This window comes from Bombina bombina, chromosome 7 (assembly GCF_027579735.1).
Source record: "Bombina bombina isolate aBomBom1 chromosome 7, aBomBom1.pri, whole genome shotgun sequence".
Taxonomy (NCBI): domain Eukaryota; kingdom Metazoa; phylum Chordata; class Amphibia; order Anura; family Bombinatoridae; genus Bombina; species Bombina bombina.
In genome coordinates this window covers 54,788,301-54,809,788 of record NC_069505.1, presented here as the reverse complement: position 1 = coordinate 54,809,788, position 21,488 = coordinate 54,788,301, and the positions used below count along the sequence as shown (strand labels likewise).

The window sequence follows — 21,488 nt, the reverse complement described above, 5'->3', positions numbered from 1 at the left end:
CTCTGCGCAGGATGTCATCGCCGGTCCAGGATAGCTCCGCTTTGTACCGGGGGGATAAAGATAGAAGATGCACCCGCGATGCATGAAGATGTCGCCACCTGGATGAAGACTTCTTGCCGCCTTGATGGAGATGGATGTCCAGACTTCAAGAATCGTGAGTATATAGTCTGGGGTTAGTGTTAGGTATTTTTTTATTTTTTGAGGCGTTTTTTTTTTTAAGATTAGGGCTTTGGGCGAAGTGTAAAAGAGGTGAATGCCCTTTTAAGGGCAGTGAAAAATAGATGAATGTCATTTTAAGGGCAATGCCCATACAAATGCCCCTTTAGGGGCAATGGGAAGCTTAGGTTTTTTTAGAGTTAGGTTTTTTATTTTGGGGGGTTGGTTGGGTTTTACTTTTGGGGGGATTCAGGTTTTAAATTTTTTCGTAGTGTTAGTTTTTTTTTAATTTTTATTTTTATTTTATTAGAATAGTAATGTTAGGTTAATTTATAGTTTAATGTTAGGGTTATTTTTATTTCACAGGTAAGTTTTTATTTATTTAAATATAGTTATATTGTAATTTTAATTTAAAGTTAGGGGCAGTTAGGTTTAGGGGTTAATATTTTAATTTACGATGTGGGCTGGTGGTTTAGGGGTTAATAGGTTTAGTTTAGTAGTTACGATGTGGGAGGCTAGCGGTTTAGGGGTTAATATGTTTATTTTGTTGCAGTGATGTGGGGGGCCGGAGGTTTAGGGGTTAATAGGTTTATTTAGTGTCGGGGAGCGGCGGTTTAACGGTTAATATATTTAAATAGTGTTGGCGATGTGGGTGGCTGGCAGATTAGGGGTTAATAACTTTATTTAATAATCACGATTTGGGATGGCGGCAGATTAGGGGTTAATAGGTTTAATATAGTGTTTGCTATGTGAGAGGGTGGCGGTTTAATGGTTAATAGGTAGTTTGTGGGTGTTAGTGTACTTTGTAACATTTTATTTATGAGTTTTGTGAAACATTTTTGTTTCGCAAAATCCATAACTACTGGTCTCAGATGGCGGTGTGCATCGTGTCGGTATAGGCTGTAACGCAAGCATTTTAGCCTGAACGCACAACTTGTAATACGGGTGCTATAAAAATCCTGCACTGAAACGTAATTTCTTTGAGTGCGGAATGGACGTTGCATTACAGGCTAAAATGCTTGCGGTACAGCTATACCGCCGCGATTCGTAATATGCGTTCCTGGCCATTTCAGTGTAATGGACAATTTTTCAGCATTAAAAGCTGTACCGCAAAACTCATAATCTAGCTGAATGAAATTAAATATTGTAGGTTTTGTTTTTGTTATATTTCATGGACACATTCTTCCAACTATAATACCAAGGACTCTTATTTTTCTCTTTGGGATAAAAATGCCAGCATTAAGGACATTTGTCTGCAACATTGTGGGCTTAATGTATGAAGTAGCGTAACCTGCTTTAAGCCCTTGTGGGTCAGGCTAGCACTGTAGAAAGTAGCGGCTCTCATTCTTCTGCTTCAAACACTCTCTGACACCTCAGAATTGGTGGAGAAAAATCACCCCAATCACGCTTGCTCGGGTGATTGACAAGCCCTTCTCTTGCATGCTTGGTCACGTGAGAGAAGGGAGTGGCATTACACAGGGCTAGATTACAAGTGGAGCACTAAATGATCACGCACCTGAAAATGGGCAAGCTTGCGGTAGCAATTATCGCTTATAAAATGAGGAGCTTTCCCTTTGAAGTAGTTGCTAATAAAAACATGCACTAACTTTAGTCAGTTTATTGCCCATGCTCAGTAGGGGACTTTATATGCAAACATTTATATGACTGTAGAACTTAAGTTATGTAATGTTAGCTTTATTATCTAGCTCCAGATAGCGGCTACACTTAAAAATTCTAAGAATTGCAAGAAAACAAGTAAGTTGTTTTTATGCTTATCATTTTGCATTTTTATGCAGTGTTTCAAGTCCCTTCAAGACTTTTGTTCTGGAGAGTTTTTTTAATTTGTCATTTGCACCACTGAATTAATTAAATTTTTCAATGGGATTTATTTTATGATAAATTTGGGGATAATTATCATTAGTAGTTAAATACAGAACTAACAATTTCACTTTATATTCTTATTCTATTATAAAATTTACATGTTGTACAAATTTTTGTAATTTTTTTTGTTTTTCTTTGTAAACCTCTCACTATGTCTTAGATACTTACCACACCAAGATGAGGCACATAGACATACGTCTCATGGCTGGAGTACGCACAAGGTCCATGACAGAATGGGAAGACCTTATCTCCAAAATTTCCTTCTGCATATCTGAGCAGAGTATCTACAAGGAGGTAACATAAACATTTCAGATTAGAATCAGAATAATAATGCAAGTTACAATCCAAGCTTTGCCCAAAGATTGTACATAATATATGTGGAACTGTCCAAATCGTCTCTTCAATCAACCGTTCACCTATGTCTTTCCACTTCCATTATCTCTACGTCCCTCTCTCACCTCCAAGACTTCTCACTTGCTGCTCCTGTCTTCTGAAACTCTCTACTACACTCAATCAGACTGTCTACAACCTCCTATAGCTTCAGACACTCTTTGAAAACTCACCTATTCAAACAGGCTTACCATCTTTGCTCTGTTTTTCATCATACCCAAAACAAATCATGAACTACCTGACCCGCTGCTGCAACTACAATCCATGTAACAAGCTACCTCAAAACTTATGTGTCTGAACCCGCAACCTGTAGACTGTAAGATCTTCCTGCACCCTCAACCTGTAGATTGTAAACTCTTCCTGCACGGCCTCAACCTGTTCTTCCTGCACCCTCAACCTGTAAACTGTAAGATCTTCCTGCACCCTCAACCTGTAGACTGTAAGATCTTCCTGCACCCTCAACCTGTAGACTGTAAGTTCTTCCTGCACCCTCAACCTGTAGACTGTAAGATCTTCCTGCACGGCCTCAACCTGTAGACTGTAAGTTCTTCCTGCACCCTCAACCTGTAGACTGTAAGTTCTTCCTGCACCCTCAACCTGTAGACTGTAAGTTCTTCCTGCACCCACAACCTGTAGACTGTAAGATCTTCCTGCACTCTCAACCTGTAGACTGTAAGCTCTTCCTGTACCCTCAGCCTGTAGACTGTAAGCTCCTCCTGCACCCATAACCTGTAGACTGTAAGCTCTTCCTGCACCCATAACCTGTAGACTGTAAGCTCTTCCTGCACCCTCAACCTGTAGACTGTAAGCTCTTCCTGCACCCATAACCTGTAGACTGTAAGCTCTTCCTGCACCCATAACCTGTAGACTGTAAGCTCTTCCTGCACCCATAACCTGTAGACTGTAAGCTCCTCCTGCACCCTCAACCTGTAAACTGTAAACTCTTCCTGCACCCTCAACCTGTAGACTGTAAGCTCTTCCTGCACCCATAACCTGTAGACTGTAAGCTCTTCCTGCACCCTCAACCTGTAGACTGTAAGCTCTTCCTGCACCCATAACCTGTAGACTGTAAGCTCTTCCTGCACCCATAACCTGTAGACTGTAAGCTCTTCCTGCACCCATAACCTGTAGACTGTAAGCTCTTTCTGCACCCTCAACCTGTAGACTGTAAGCTCTTCCTCCACCCTCAACCTGTAGACTGTAAGCTCTTCCTGTATCCTCAACCTGTAGACTGTAAGCTCTTCCTGCACCCTCAACCTGTAGACTGTAAGCTCTTCCTGCACCCTCAACCTGTAAACTGTAAACTCTTCCTGTATCCTCAACCTGTAGACTGTAAGCTCTTCCTGCACCCTCAACCTGTAGACTGTAAGATCTTCCTGCACCCTCAACCTGTAGACTATAAGCTCTTCCTGCACCCTCATCCTGTAGACTGTAAGCTCTTCCTGTGCCGTCAACCTATAGACTGTAAGCTTTTTCTTGCACCCTGAACCTGTAGACTGTAAGCTCTTCCTGCACCCTCAACCTATAGACTATAAGCTCTTCCTGCACCCTCAACCTATAGACTATAAGCTCTTCTTGCACCCTCATCCTGTAGACTGTAAGCTCTTCCTGTGCCCTCAACCTATAGACTGTAAGCTCTTCCTGCATCCTCAACCTGTAGACTGTAAGCTCTGCCTGCACCCTCAACCTGTAGACTGTAAGCTCTGCCTGCACCCTCAACCTGTAGACTGTAAGCTCTTCCTGCACCCTCAACCTGTAGACTGTAAGCTCTTCCTGCACCCTCAACTTGTAGACTGTAAGTTCTTCCTGCACCCTCAACCTGTAGACTGTAAGCTCCTCCTGCACCCTCAACTTGTAGACTGTAAGTTCTTCCTGCACCCTCAACCTGTAGACTGTAAGTTCTTCCTGCACCCTCAACCTGTAGACTGTAAGTTCTTCCTGCACCCTCAACCTGTAGACTGTAAGCTCTTCCTGTATCCTCAACCTGTAGACTGTAAGCTCTTCCTGTATCCTCAACCTGTAGACTGTAAGCTCTTCCTGTATCCTCAACCTGTAGACTGTAAGCTCTTCCTGTATCCTCAACCTGTAGACTGTAAGCTCTTCTTGCACCCTCAACCTGTGGACTGTAAGCTCTTCCTGATTACTCAACCTGTAGACTGTAAACTCTTCCTGTACCCTCAACCTGTAGACTGTAAGCTCTTCCTGTATACTCAACCTGTAGACTGTAAGCTCTTCCTGTAGACTGTAAGCTCTTCCTGCACCCTCAAGCTGTAGACTGTAAGCTCTTCCTGCACCCTCAACCTGTAGACTGTAAGCTCTTCCTGCACCCTCAGCCTGTAGACTGTAAGCTCTTCCTGCACACTTAACCTGTAGACTGTAAGCTCTTCCTGTATCCTCAACCTGTAGACTGTAAGCTCTTCCTGCACCCTCAACCTGTAGACTGTAAGCTCTTCCTGATTACTCAACCTGTAGACTGTAAGCTCTTCCTGCACCTTCAACCTGTAGACTGTAAGCTCTTCTTGCATCCTCAACCTGTAGACTGTAAGCTCTTCCTGCACCCTCAACCTGTAGACTGTAAGCTTTTCCTGCACCCTCAACCTGTAGACTGTAAGCTCTTCCTGCACCCTCAACCTGTAGACTGTAAGCTCTTCCTGCACCCTCAACCTGTAGACTGTAAGCTCTTCCTGCACCCTCAACCTGTAGACTGTAAGCTCTTCTTGCATCCTCAACCTGTAGACTGTAATCTCTTCCTGCTCCCTCAACCTGTAGACTGTAAGCTCTTCCTGCACCCTCAACCTGTAGACTGTAAGCTCTTCCTGCACCCTCAACCTGTAGACTGTAAGCTCTTCTTGCATCCTCAACCTGTAGACTGTAAGCTCTTCCTGCTCCCTCAACCTGTAGACCGTAAGCTCTTCCTGCACCCTCAACCTGTAGACTGTAAGATCTTCCTGTACCCTCAACCTGTAAACTGTAAGTTCTTCCTGCACCCTCAACCTGTAGACTGTAAGATCTTCCTGTACCCTCAACCTGTAAACTGTAAGCTCTTCTTGCATCCTCAACCTGTAGACTGTAAGCTCTTCTTGCATCCTCAACCTATAGACTGTAAGTGCTCTGGAGCATGGCCCTCTTCGTCCTGTACTAATTTTGTTTAGTCCATTATATTTGTATCTTATCACAAATCATTCATGATTCAGAAAGAGCATGCCATTTTAAACAACTTTCCAATTTACTTCTATTGTTAAATTCTCTTCATTCTTTTAATATATTTTGTTGAAAAGCCTATCTAACTATGCACAGTAGCTGTTGATTGGTAGCTGCACATAGATTCCTCATATTATTGGCTCACAATGTGCACTGATATTTCTTCAAGTCAAACATGAAGCAAATTAGGTAATATAAGTCAATTAGAATGTTGTTTAAAATGCTATTCTCTATCTGAATCATGAAATAAAAAAATGTGTTTCATGTCCCTTTAAGCATTTTATATTAAAATATCAGTGTGTTCTGCCCCTTTAAGTGTATGAGTAATTTTATATATATCATGACATAGTAGATTACTGAAGGCTAGGCATGGGCGAATCTTCATATTCGGCATTCGTTAAAGGGACACTGAACCCAAATGTTTTCTTTTGTGATTCAGATAGAGCATGAAATTTTAAGCAACTTTCTAATTTACTCCTATTATCACATTTTCTTCATTCTCTTGCTATCTTTATTTGAAATTCAAGAATGTAAGTTTAGATGCCGGCCCATTTTTGGTGAACAACCTGGGTTGTTCTTGTTAATTGGTGGATAAATTCATCCACCAATAAAAAAAAGTGCTGTCCAGAGTACTGAACCAAAAAAAGAAGCTTATATGCCTTCTTTTTCAAATAAAGATAGCAAGTGAAAGAATAAATATTGATAATAGGAGTAAATTAGAAAGTTGTTTAAAATTGAATGCTCTATCTGAATCATGAAAGAAAAAAATTGGGTTCAGTGTCCCTTTAACTAAATGCCAAATATACCCACAGGCAACAACATTGTCCTATTTCCGGTGCCAGATATATCAGTGTGAAAGTGCTGAACATAAAGATATGGATTTGTACACATCTATGTCTGTTGCTCTTTTACACTGATATATCCGGTGCCGAAAATAGTCGAATGCCAATGCATGGGGGCATATTCTGCATTATATTATAGACAAAATAACTTTTCATTATAGTTCCTACACTGAAGACTAGATATATAGGTGAATGTGTTTATATTCAAATTTGAATGTTAGAACGAATGTTATTGTAGAAATTCAATTTACATAATCGAATGTTGATAAGAACGAATATTCTTAAAAATTCTATGATAGAATGCTATTTACAGTTTTCGGATGTCACTTTCGAATTTGAATGTTCATAATTAGATCGTATGTCCACATTTGATATTTCAAATGTAACATTTGATTTAACAAATACTATTCAGAAGTTCAATAGTTCATGTGGTAGGGAATTTAGTAAATTGATACAAATATATAAATTTGAATGTTTCTATTTCGAATATTGCATAATTTGAATATTACATTTAAAGAAAGCAATAGAAATACTATTACAAATATATATATTAAAAATTTTAAAATTCGAATATTGCATAATTTGAAAACATGTTAGAATGTTGTACAAACATTCGAAATCAAAACTAATGAATGAATGTGCTAAAATTTGGTTCATTTTTCGAATGTTGCAAAACATTCGCCCATCCCTACTGAAGACATGCCAGGGCATTGTATTTGGGACTGTTAGAAAGTAAACGGTTTGAGATACTAGTGCTAAGGGATTTCCTGAACACTTGCAAGAATTATCTTCTCCTTGACGTTGATGTGTAAAAGTAGGGAGCCGGATTTCTTCTTGTGAAAGAACAACACACTAAATTCTGTGCAAATCCAGGTCTTAGTAAGTTGCACTTTCAGAAGAAGAAATCTGGCTCTGAAAAGAGCCGGATGTCGCAAACAGCCACCGTCTTTTGTATGCCGCAGCTAATAAAACCGCTGAATTTACATTCCTATTGAAAAGCATCTTGAGCTTTTGTTTAGAAATAAGCACAAACATGACAAGGAAGGGGGCAGAATATGAGCACCAAATTGTGTTGTACATAAAACTATGTGCTCCATTTCTTAAGCTACAGATCCTGATCCAACTAGGATTATTGATAAGCCCTGCTCTCGTACAATTGGTTGCGCAAAAACAGGGGTTCACAGTTGCATAAGCTAATACTTGTGGAATGTTAACTGTGGGCAGAAAAATGTTGCTGGCTTGCTGTGATGCTGAGTGGACAGGGTTCCTGAATGGGAACTTTGTTTGTTTAATCTTTGATAAATGGAGCCCTATGACTCACATTTCATATACTTTGATTTGGCATTCAACTGAGTTATGTCAAATGTGAGCCATAGTATAGGGAACACCCTCCTCTTTTTCACAGATTTGCACAGATATTTGTGTGTTGCACTTTCACGCAAATAAATCCAGCAGAGAAGAAAATCTGAATGCAGCTTCCCTCAACAGTATGGAGCAATCATTTAGCAAACTAATCACTGAATACACATGTCTATATTACACTAGCACAGTAGTCTCAAAGTACCTGCCCTGGGGTCATATGCAGCCCTCAAAATAGTTTCATCTGGCCCTCCCTTGTTTAATAGGTAAACCATTAACATAGGCTGTAAATTATTTTTTTTTTTTGGGGGGGGGGGTGTTCTAAGAGGTGTAACTAGTGGATGTTATATATAGGCACTCACAAGATAAATTTAAAGACAAGCATCCAGTCTAGAATCCCATCATGCACTGCTTGGATAAATGTTTGGATAGCATTGTTATACAGTTCCAGAATGATCACTTCACTTGGCCCTCACAAAATAAATATAGACAACAGTGTATGTCTATTGTGGGCTACAACTCCCACCACGCACTACTACTTGGGTAAATGTAACTTCCAGTTCCTAGTATATCCAGTTCTGGAGCACTTACTCAGTCCAAGTGGCCCCCATGGGAGAAAAACACTTGGCCACCTGCCCCAAGGTGCATTGAGCTTGATACCCCGACTATCAGGTCCAACTATTTGATCTCACCAAAACAGGCAATGCACTGATTGTACATGTGGAAAAGATGTGTATAGTACGCTGATTAGTGCTTAGTCCTGTCTGTCTCATAGAACAGAAGATCATTTCTTTCGATGGAAGGCAGATCGCCACTTGCCGGGACTTCCAGACTACACCCCCATTTTTAGAGAATTGATTGACGGCTTGCCAGTGCGAGGGTTAGCATGATATTTTTACTTCATACCTGAGAATTTTATATTATAGAATCTGTCCCATGAACCCACAGAAATGTTATGGATGCAATTCTTACCTCAGCTGTCAGCATCTCGCCTTCTTCTCGCTTTCCATTAAAACAGGCAGCTTTCCTAAGAGTTTTTAAAGCCTGATGGGGCCTATTCTGAAGGATGAGCCACCGAGCAGATTCTGGTAGCCACCTAAATAAATAAATATAATTAGACATTAAGGAGGCATTCATTCTAGCTAAAATGTGAATCCACATGGATGCATTTCAGTTTTGAATAGAAGCATTTTTATAAAATAGCTATATACAGTAACTATAGCTGTTTCAAACGTATATTTAAGTATGCTCTGTGCACCAGCATTTTAAACACAGCACTTGTTCAGAGAGCCTAAGGTGTTTGCAGCATCTGTTAATGGCTCAATTTGTTAATTGCTGACGTGATACAAGCCCCACTTGGTCTCTGGGCAGCTGCACTATTTAAAATGCTGGTGCACTGAGAATATCTAGCTATGCTTCACGTGCACGAGCAGAGAAAAATATTGACAATTAAACTTTTACTAGAAGCATTTTTGCAAATATGTTTCTGTTCAAAGATGTGATTCCTATATGTGCATTTATATGTTGAAGTTCTAAGTATAATTACAAAACTGCTTGAGATGGACAAAGTAATTATACCTTAAAAATTCATTCATATTTAAATCATCAAAATATAACTAAGGGACACATCAGAGCTATTAAATGAACTGTAATAAACCTTTATGAGAGTATTTACCAGCATCTCACCACTGTATTTGAACTGTGAGTTTTTTGCAATTAGCAGTGCAATAGCCTATAAATAAGTATATAGCAGTTTCTTACATAAAAATAAATTTGAATGTAATATTAATAAAAAAAATATGTCTAAGAGACATCAAAGTAACTTAATGTATTTATTTATCTGTTTGTTAAAGGGACAGTCTACACCTAAAACAATGTTAACCCATCCATTAGATAAAGTTCCGATTTTGTTTGCTCACCCCTGCAACCATATCGAGACTTTTACACATCCAGAGTTATTCTCTCGGAAAAGCTATATTCTCACTGTTAGAAATGGCTGCTCCGATCCGCCCACTCAATACGTCACCCACTCTCTTAGTTTGCATCGTCCAATAAAAAACTGATCACCGATTAAAAAACTGTATTGCGCATTCATTGCTTCGCGCATGCGCAACTTAACTGGGAACCAAGTATCCGGAACCAAAGTTTCGATCTATGTTTTTAACGCTATGAATTCACAGAAGTACCAGTGTTTATTTATTGTAAGTTACCCATTCTGGGCGCGATCCGATATAGATCGCAGTTTGCGGCGCAAGCGAGGGAACCCGCATCGCCCGCAGTTTCAGCTCGCAACTCGAGCTATCCAATATGCGGCGCCGTCACTTGCTAAAGTGGCGCAAGTCTCACAAACCAGCGATGTCCAGAAATCTGCGTAAGTACAGATTTTTGGAGTCGCCAGTGACTTGCGCCACGTTAGAAACTGCCGGCGCCTATAAAACCTGACTAAAGTCTAAATCACCCGCACTGTCTAACACGCCTCCTAAACATAGCCCGACACGTCTAACCCTCTATCCGCTATCCCCCCTCACTAGCCTAACAATACAAAAAGTTATTAACCCCTAAACCGCCGCTCCCGTACCCCGCCGTTAGCTATATTAAATCTATAACCCCCTAAAGTGAGCCCCTAACACCGCCGACATCTCTATTAAAATTATTAACCCCTAATGTAAGCCCCTTACACCGCCGCCATCTCTATTAAAATGATTAACCCCTAATTTAATCTACCTACCCCGCCGCCAGCTATATTATCTATATTAACCCTAAGTATATTATAGTTAATATAGGTATTACATTATATATATTAACTATATTAACCCTAATTATATTAGGGTTAATATAGTTAATATAGTTACTATAGTATTTATATTAACTATATTAACTCTATCTAACCCTAACACCCCTAACTAAATTTATATTAAATTAATCTAATTCATATTATAAACTAAAATATTCCTATTTAAATCTAAATACTTACCTATAAAATAAACCCTAAGATAGCTACAATATAATTAATAATTACATTGTAGCTATGTTAGGGTTAATATTTATTTTACAGGTAAATTGTTAATTATTTTAACTAGGTATAATAGCTATTAAATAGTTATTAACTATTTAATATCTACCTAGTTAAAATAATTACCCAATTACCTGTAAAATAAATCCTAACCTAAGTTACAAATACACCTACACTATCAATAAATTAAATAAACTACAAATATCTATCTAAAAATACAATTAAATAAACTAAACTAAATTACAAAAAAAAACAAACACTAAATTACAAAAAATAAAAAAAAGATTACAAGATTTTTAAGCTAATTACACCTATTCTAAGCCCCCTAATAAAATAATAAAGCCCCCCAAAATAAAAAAAATTCCCTGCCCTATTCTAAATTAAAAAAAGTTCAAAGCTCTTTACCTTACCAGCCCTTAAAAGGGCCTTTTGTGGGGGCATGCCCCAAAGAATTCAGCTCTTTTGCATTTAAAAACATATACAATACCCCCCCCCATTACAACCCACCACCCACATACCCCTATTCTAAACCCACCCAAACCCCCCTTAAAAAAGCCTAACACTACCCCCCTGAAGATCTTCCTACCTTGTCTTCACCACACCGGGCCGAACTCCTCATCCGATCCGGGCGATGTCTTGCTCCAAGCGGCAAAGAAGAATTCTTCCTCCCGGCGATGTCTTCCTCCAAGCGGCAAAGAAGAATTCTTCCTCCCGGCGACGTCTTCCTCCAAGCGGCAGCAAAGTCTTCTTCCTTCCGGCAACATCTTCCATGAAGCGGCATCTTCAATCTTCTTTCTTCGCTCCGCCACCGCGGAGCATCCATCCCGGCCGACGACTGAACGACGAATGAGGTACCTTTAAATGACGTCATCCAAGATGGCGTCCGCCGAATTCCGATTGGCTGATAGGATTCTATCAGCCAATCGGAATTAAGTTAGAAAAATCTGATTGGCTGATTGAATCAGCCAATCAGATTCAAGTTCAATCCGATTGGCTGAACCAATGAGCCAATCGGATTGAACTTGAATCTGATTGGCTGATTCAATCAGCCAATCAGATTTTTCTAACTTAATTCCGATTGGCTGATAGAATCCTATCAGCCAATCGGAATTCGGCGGACGCCATCTTGGATGACGTCATTTAAAGGTACCTCATTCGTTGTTCAGTCGTCGGCCGGGATGGATGCTCCGCGGTGGAGGAGCGAAGAAAGAAGATTGAAGATGCCGCTTCATGGAAGATGTTGCCGGAAGGAAGAAGACTTTGCTGCCGCTTGGAGGAAGACGTCGCCGGGAGGAAGAATTCTTCTTTGCCGCTTGGAGGAAGACATCGCCGGAGGAAGAATTCTTCTTTGCCGCTTGGAGCAAGACATCGCCCGGATCGGATTAGGAGTTCGGCCCGGTGTGGTGAAGACAAGGTAGGGAGATCTTCAGGGGGGTAGTGTTAGGCTTTTTTAAGGGGGGTTTGGGTGGGTTTAGAATAGGGGTATGTGGGTGGTGGGTTGTAATGGGGTGGGGGGGTATTGTATATGTTTTTAAATGCAAAAGAGCTGAATTCTTTGGGGCATGCCTCCACAAAAGGCCCTTTTAAGGGCTGGTAAGGTAAAGAGCTTTGAACTTTTTTTAATTTAGAATAGGGCAGGGAATTTTTTTTATTTTGGGGGGCTTTATTATTTTATTAGGGGGCTTAGAATAGGTGTAATTAGCTTAAAAATCTTGTAATCTTTTTTTTATTTTTTGTAATTTAGTGTTTGTTTTTTAATTTAGTTTAGTTTATTTAATTGTATTTTTAGATAGATATTTGTAGTTTATTTAATTTATTGATAGTGTAGGTGTATTTGTAACTTAGGTTAGGATTTATTTTACAGGTAATTGGGTAATTATTTTAACTAGGTAGATATTAAATAGTTAATAACTATTTAATAGCTATTATACCTAGTTAAAATAATTAACAATTTACCTGTAAAATAAATATTAACCCTAACATAGCTACAATGTAATTATTAATTATATTGTAGCTATTTTAGGGTTTATTTTATAGGTAAGTATTTAGATTTAAATAGGAATATTTTAGTTTATAATATGAATTAGATTAATTTAATATAAATTTAGTTAGGGGTGTTAGGGTTAGATAGAGTTAATATAGTTAATATAAATACTATAGTAACTATATTAACTATATTAACCCTAATATAATTAGGGTTAATATAGTTAATATATATAATGTAATACCTATATTAACTATAATATACTTAGGGTTAATATAGATAATATAGCTGGCGGCGGGGTAGGTAGATTAAATTAGGGGTTAATCATTTTAATAGAGATGGCGGCGGTGTAAGGGGCTTACATTAGGGGTTAATAATATTAATATAGCTGGCGGCGGTATAGGGGGATTAGATTAGGGGTTAATAATTTTTATATAGGTGGCGGCGGTGTAAGGGGTCAGATTAGGGGATAGATAAAGTAGATGGCGGCGGTTTTAGGGGTTCACATTAGGCGATAGATAAGGTAGATGGCGGCGGTTTTAGGGGCTCACAGTAGGGGGTTAGTTTATGTAGATGGCGGCGGGGTCCGGGAGCGGCGGTTTTAGGGGTTAATAACTTTATTAGGGATTTCGGGGGGGGGTCGCGGTTGACAGGTAGATAGACATTGCGCATGCGTTAGGTGTTAGGTTTTATTTAGCAGATCGCGGTTGACAGTTAGATAGACATTGCGCATGCGTTAGGTGTTAGGTTTTATTTAGCAGATCGCGGGTGACAGGTAGATAGACATTGCGCATGCGTTAGGTGTTAGGTTTCTTTTCTAGTTAGTTTAGGGAGTTACGGGGCTCCAATAGTCAGCGTAAGGCTTCTTACGGCTGCTTTTTGTGGCGAGGTAAAAATGGAGTAAGATTTCTCCATTTTCGCCACGTAAGTCCTTACGCTGCATATTGGATACCAAACTGCGCTGGTTTGGTATACCTGCCTATGGCCCAAAAAACTACAGGCGACTGCAGAAATATACGGTCGTAACTTCTAGGTTACGCCGTATATGTGATACCAAACCAGCGTAAATATTGGCGTCGCCGGCTTTTGCGGGCGACGATTTTTATCGGATCGACCCCTCTGTGTGTGCAGAGATAACAAATACCGACTTCCGGTTTTGAACTGTGGATAATTGCGCATGCGTTTTAGGGTCTATTGAGGTCACTGTTCAGTCCGTGCACGAGTGTTATAGGGGAAGATCAGGACTCGAGAAGACAGGAGGAGAAGCTAATGGGAGGAGTTAAACGGCCATGTTTGAATCAAGGAATAAAAACTATTTTTCTAAAAAAGTGGGTAAGCGGATACACGAAAATAGGGATCCAGGGTATCAATAGAATTGTAATCATGAGATCGTAACTATGGGGTAACGCTGTTTTAGGTGTAGACTGTCCCTTTAATTGTTTTGCATGAAAGAGAGGGCTTTCCATTTTTTTTTTTTTTTTTGATGAATTAATTTTCCTATGCTGGGGAAAAATATTTTTAGCTTTTATATTTGTGTGTTAAAGGGACACTGAACCCAATTTTTTTCTTTCATGATTCATATAGAGCAGCAATTTTAAGCAACTTTCTAATTTACTCCATTATCAATTTTTCCTCGTTCTCTTAGTATCTTTATTTGAAAAAGCAAGAATTTAAGCTTACGAGCCGGCCCATCTTTGGTTCAGCACCTGAGTAGCGCTTGCTGATTGATGGCTACATTTAGCTTAAAATTGCATGCTCTATCTAAATCATGAAATAAACAAAAAGGGTTCAGTATCCCTTTAAAGTAAAGGGAGTTATTTACCGATACTGTGTTTAGAGTTCTGATATCATATAATTTTGGGGGTTTTCAAGACAAAACAATAAACTTAAAGGGACACTACTGTCAAAATTAAACTGTCTTGACTCAGATATAACAGCAGTTTTAAGATCGTTTGCAATTTACTTAAATTTTTAAATTGTCTTTTTATATTTGCACACTTTCTGAGGCACCAGCTACTACTGAGCATGTGCAAGAATTCATAGTGTATATGCATATGAGCCTGTGGTTGGCTGACACAGGGTGCCAGGCAAATTTAAATTTTATTTCATCTAATTTTCCTTTAAGTTGCCAACCATACTGCTTTTTATAAGATTAGCAAAAGTTGAATTGATTTGCGATCACAATCCTTTAGAAAAGTTGATCAAAGGATTTTTCTACAAAATTCCCCATTAAAGCCTATAGAGATTTTTGTACATAAATAATTTGCTAAACGTTCCTAAGAGAGATAGAATTATTGTATAAAAAAAATGAGCAAATTTAGGCAAGAATCCCGCTTACTTACCCTCGAAGAACTCCCTTTCCATTTTTACCAATGTACTATAGAACTCTGGGTAAGATATGCAAATTAGATATACAATATCTCATGCTTTTTGCTTCCAACACTATGTTCAAGCCCAGCAATTTTCCCTTTATGGGGTAGGTGCAGTAAAAAAACAAACCACTTCTGCACAGCCATTCCGAGTTTATTAACTTTCATTGGCAGAAGATAGGTTTGATTTGATGCTTGGTGAAGCTTATTTCCAGGGGGAAAAAAATCTTATTTGAGTTATGGTGGAGATAAAAGCATGAGAGTAAAAGCCTCTATTTCCTTAAAGTAAGTCATAGAATTATTGTATAGAAAATTAGCAAATCTAGGCAATCTGGTGCATTGGTAACTATGTCTAGAAAGTACTTCTGGGATAAAGCAAGCAGGATACTTGCCTATATTTGCTAATTTTCTATACAATAATAATATATTACTCATATTTTTATGAAATGGAAGGTTTTAATCTCCTGCCTTTATCTTCACCATAATTCAAATGAGTATAAACCTTTCTAAAAGATAATGATCAACCCTTATGTCCAGTTTCACATCATAAAATCAGGAACAATCCAAACCAACTTATTGACTGCCCAAACTCCTCCTAGAACCACCAGTTATGCCTAAAATCTACACTGACCCTGCCCTGAACTACCAAAGCAAGACTGGAGATTGCTCAAAGAACCACACTATTAATGCTAGAATAACCTTTCCCTATAATTAATTATAAACGTGCATAATATTCGATACAAGCAATTTAGAGCTAATATTTGAAGTCAAATTAAAACAAAATGTAATATCTGTAATACATACCAGGAGTATAAAAAAAAGATACAAAACGGTGCAGAGATCGCAAACTGGAGCTGACGCCAATCTCGAATCTGATATGCTACAAAAGCTAGTAAAATCTGCCCCAAGGAGTATGAAAAGCCAAAAAAGTTTCCAGCCAGTGTCCTTCCTTTTTGCGGCATCCACTCCAGGACTGGTTAAAAAAACAACAGAAAAATGAGTTATCAAAACTGCTTAAAAATGTTCCTCTATTAAAAAAAAGTATTTTCCAAGGCAGTACAAGATATATATTACAATTCATTACAACAATATACTAGTTAAACATGTTTTTCTTTTGCTATTGTTTTTTTGTTTTTAATAAAAGCAAATGAGTTGGTATAATATCAAGGGACTGTTTTGGGTGGTACCTTATATAAAAAAAAAATGTAATAACCACATCACATTACACCTGAACTGTATTTGTTTATTTTTTATTGGATTATATAGGTGAAATACCTTATGTAGAAGCAAAATAAATATCACACTGTCAACTAATTGTATTAGAGACTACCTAGATAATGTTACAATTTTATGCATCTATGTTGTTGATGTGTACCATTATTAAGGTGGCCAATCACAAAAATTATGGACAAAATATTAGGCGATTGAGTAGAAAAATATAGAAAATGCCTTATTATGAGACCGTAGATATATGGTCATAGAGAACCTCAGATCAAATCCAAGCCTGAAGCCACTCTCATCCATATACCCACATTAGACCTCAGAACAGACCTAATAGTTAAGTGCATAGTTTCCTTTCTTATATTTTATGGGCCAACCAGTTGAAATACTGGTCTGTTTATATAAATATTGAACCTGGCAATCCTATCTACCAAATTGATTTGAATAGCTTAGGTGGGTACTCACTCAGAGAGATGGTATTAACAGATATTGAAGAAGATGCCACTCCACAAAGAAATCGAAAAGCACAATATGCATCAAAGTTGGGCAGAAATGCTGCACAGATGCCAGATATTCCCATCTGGAGGTAGGACCATGTGAGTATTTCCATGCGACCAAGCCTATGAAGGGCAGAGGAAAGGACAATCAAAGTTTACTTTATTTTTCTATTGTAAAAGGAAAGTGAAAAAATAGATTAAAAAATAACTAGTTATGACAAATTGGTGAGTAGGTGTGGTTCTCTGTGATTGGCTGGCATCAAATGGTATTAATATCAAAATGTTAGTAACAGAAACATATAAAGGGACCCTGGTCCAGATGGACATACTATAAAACACATAGATCAATGTTCTTCTACATTTGTCAGACAAGCATTGTTTGATATTTCTAGGATTTCATATATATTTAGCCTACCATTTTATTAAAGGGATATGAAACCCAATTTTATTATTTCATGATTCAGATAGAGCATGCAATTTTAAGCAACTTTCTAATTTATTCCTATTATCAATGTTTCTTCATTCTCTTGGTATCTTCATTTCAAAAGCAGAGATTTAAGCTGGGAGACATTTTTGGTTCAGCACCTGGGTAGCGCTAGCTGATTAGTGGCTAAATAAAGCCACCAATCAGAAAGCAATATCAAGTGTGCTGAGCCAAAAATGGGCCGTCCTAAAATTGCATGTTCTATCTGAATCATGAAACAGACTGTACAGACACACCCTATTAACTGATTGTTACCCAACATGCAAGTTGTAGGCCTCTTTGAAACCCAAGAAGAAACAGATGTGTTAGACAAAGAAACTGGCAGCCCTTATATCAACATGTTTTGACATTTATCCATTTAAAACACTACTGACGAATGTGTCACTGAATCATGAGTTTATAGAATGTTATGGATCTAAAACATAAAAGTTATCATTTGCTGGATCAATATTTTTAAGATGCTGGAATATGGAAGGTGGATATTATAAGACAAAATAGTAATACTGTGATATCTAGAATTATATTGAATAAATAAAAACACTTACTTATCAGCTAGACTGCCGAACACTATGGCTCCAAAAAACACCCCTGTCATGTAAATCGAATGTGCCACCTGCTTCCAGGAGCTCTGCTCGCAAACAAGGTTCCACTGGAAAAAAAGGGTACGATTATAAACCATATTTACCCATCGTATGTAAGACAATGTCCACAGGACTATTCATTCTACCAAACAAATGACACTTTCAGCACATTTTCCCATCCCTAATTACCAACCTTTGCATTCATCATACTTCATAATTCATTAAAGTTTGTGAGTGCAATCGTTTGTATGTTTTAATTGTATTTATTAAAAGCATATTAGACTATTGCAGTACTTTAAGTTCTTTTTGAGCACACCTCCAAATACAGCAACCGGTCTCCTTCTACAGGCTGGGAAGTTGTATATGGGAGATAGATTCTTACATTTTTGTCATTATAGTAGCAGCAATAAAATAATAAGCTCTTCCTAAAACCTATTAACACTAACGCCTCCCTGGACAATATTAGATTGGGTCTCTCTATTGCTCTTACTGTTTCTTGCTTGTCTTATCTTTAAATAGATAAATATAGATATATATTTTACAAAAAAGATCATATACTGTATATAAATATTTATAAATAAAAAAACATGTTATCCCATGTGAAGATAATTTACTTTCAACTTGTAATATACACACTATGTTTACTTCTGGCGGTGTTTGCAATCTTTGTCCAGACAATTATATTTAATGTATGATGGTGTTACATTGACTCATTCTTGAGTGCACAGCTTTTTTTCTTTCTTTTATATTTGTAAATTTTGATGTTGATACATACACTGCTCTAATGAGTTTTTTTTTAAAAGGTTTTGGCTATTTAAAATAGTATCTGTGGTGTTCATTTTGTTTATATTAATCTGTCACAAGCCTATCCATATAAGAAATAACCAGAGGTCTACGTAACCTTAGCTATAAACCCAGGGATATTTATGAACTTAACTTGCATAAAATAAAACCATTTAGTTAGATAGTTGCACTTCAGGGTTAATCACAATCCTTTTGAAAAAATTAATGATTTTTCTACAAAATTCACCAACAAAGTCTATGGGGAAATTCGTAGACAAATCATATGAGAAATTTTTCTAAATGATTGTGATTGACTGCTACATTAGATAAAAAAAACCCTCAATCTGTAAAACTCATAAACTTCATAACCCTCAATTACAAACTTTAATACATTAATTATCAAATAATCAAATAATGTCCAAGATAAAATCTAATTCCAGTCTTACCTCTGAAATGATGGTTGATGAGAAGACCCTCTGATCATAAACCCATCCTTCCTTACAAATCTCTTTGGTCACATCTTCCCGTCTTTTGACAGTTGAATTAGGCAGCAAGAGCAAACCTCTTGTGATTTTGTATCGGACACACTTTTCTGGTTTATTGTCTTTGTCCAATGGTATATACAACTTTAGGATTTCTGCTTGGTTCAGATCCTTGGAGGTCTTCACCTGAAGATTCTGAGAAACATTAGAGGGAACCCTGCAATGGTGAGCAGGCACTGCCCCTGTGAAATTTTGCAAGAGGTTATGGCACGCTAGCAGGGTCACCGGTATCAGTAGAAGGATACTATGCATGATCTGGAAGTACCCTACTCCCCCTAAAGACTCAAGAATATCATTGAACGCCATAGACCTCAAGCTGTTGGGGGCTATTTTAGTTTGAAAAGGCTTTTCCAAAATTCTTAAAGACACTGACAAATTAGCTGGCAATCCAGGCAAAAATTATTAAACTTTTTCATAAGTTGCCTACTGCCTTTTCATCTATCTTTATCTGCTTATCCTTCCTTTGCCTCTCTACCTTAAATACTGTTCCTCCTGTTTTAACTCCACCCACTGTTCACTCCATGTTGCAATTCTAAGTATGTTCTTGTTGCTTTCAAGGTAACGTACAGTCCCAAAACCTTTTGAAATATTATTTTTTCCCATGGATTAAGGACGGCACAACTGGTAAAGGCTGGTTTCAATAAACAAATAGTTAAGTTAATGACTAATTGGCTCCACTACAACAGGGAACTGGAAGACACCATTAACAAGATAGTTTTTGCCAGGTCTGCAAACATTTTGGATCCATGTCCCATTGACACAGTTCCAGCTTTTCTACTTGTCATTTCCAAATACACCATTTCCTTGATAAAAGGCAGACATGTAGTTATTGGTTTTATGAATGATTAGGATCAAAAAGTACATTTTCTATGTATTTTTTTTTAAACATGGTTAGAATTAATTTTTTTTTAAAAAGTGCACACAAAGCAATCATTGAATAAAGCAAAAAAAAAAAAAAGCAGCATTCAGTTACACACAATGTAAGATTAAAGGGACATTTAAGTCAAAATAAAACTTTCATGATTCAGATAGAACATACAATTTTAAACAACTTTCCAATTTACTTCCATTAACAAAATGTGCACAGTCTTTTTATATTTACACTTTTTGAGTCACCAGCTCTTACTGAGCATGTGCAAGAATTCACAGAATATACATATATGCATTTATGATTGGCCGATGGCTGTCACATGATACAGGGGGAGTGGTAATAGACATAAGTGAAATTTGTCAGAAAAAAATCTACTACTCACTTGAAGTTCAGACTAAGTGTTATTGTATTGTCTTTTTATCATGCATTTGTCTCCAAATATCCATCAATTAACGTTTCGCACCCAAGTTCAATTATACACACACAATAATAAAATAAATAAATATAACGATACAAAACAATAAATTAACATGACCTAACCTATTTTAATTAAACTAGCTAAAGTGAATATTCAACTAAAAGATAGAAGAAGAAAAAAGAAAGGAAAAGATGGTTCAGCTACTGAACATCCAGTGCCATGTAGTGTAATGTATGGAAAAGAATAATGAGGTCACTCACCATACGTATCCGCCTGGAATGCCCCAGACCAACACCAATCCACCTCTACCTTCATATTTCCGCTATTATAAAAGGTGAACGTCAATAAGAGAAAAGAATATTATGTCTGCGGTTCATTCTGTACATGGTTAGAATTTGTAATCTTCATAATTTCTTCTGTATTTGTATGCTCTGTATATGCATTTTTCTTAAATTATTACCTTTTACTTTAAAATAGCTGTTTAGCTTCTTATACTTTTTCTTCAAATACAATTTAAGGCACATTTCTCTATATGAGGGTGGAGCTCTCGCTACAATACATAGCTAAATCCTTTACAAATTATAATTATTCATAGTGTGGGAGCCATCTTTTTTGGGCAGGCAGCATTGGATACTTAACACATTTGCAGAGGGTCAGGGTAATAGAGTTGCACAAAATGTGAATGCTCCTGAGAGCCGCTTTATTGTAGTATCCAATAAAAGCAGTTGTATAACTGTTTTAGATTTCTTAAATTAATTTAAAGAGACAATGTACTTGAAAAATGTTATGATTTAAAAAAGATAGACAATCCCTTTATTACCCATTCCCCAGTTTTGCATAACCAACACTGTTATATTAATATACTTTTTACCTCTGTAAATAACCTTGCGTCTAAA

The 21,488-nt window shown here is 37.6% G+C and overlaps 1 protein-coding gene across 1 annotated transcript in view; it reads right to left on the bottom strand.

Annotated features, from left to right (window-relative positions):
- LOC128636212 (solute carrier family 22 member 20-like) overlaps positions 1-19,609 on the bottom strand; it is a 34,080-nt gene extending 14,471 nt beyond the window's left edge. Inside the window, exons 1-6 of the mRNA XM_053689257.1 lie at positions 19,208-19,609; positions 17,943-18,046; positions 16,882-17,036; positions 16,000-16,168; positions 8,802-8,925; positions 2,206-2,321 (exon numbers count right to left, since the gene is read on the bottom strand). Coding sequence (XP_053545232.1) covers positions 2,206-2,321; positions 8,802-8,925; positions 16,000-16,168; positions 16,882-17,036; positions 17,943-18,046; positions 19,208-19,609 — 1,070 coding nt within the window. The remainder of the gene's footprint in view (positions 1-2,205; positions 2,322-8,801; positions 8,926-15,999; positions 16,169-16,881; positions 17,037-17,942; positions 18,047-19,207) is intronic.
- Between the last annotated feature and the right edge of the window lie 1,879 nt (positions 19,610-21,488).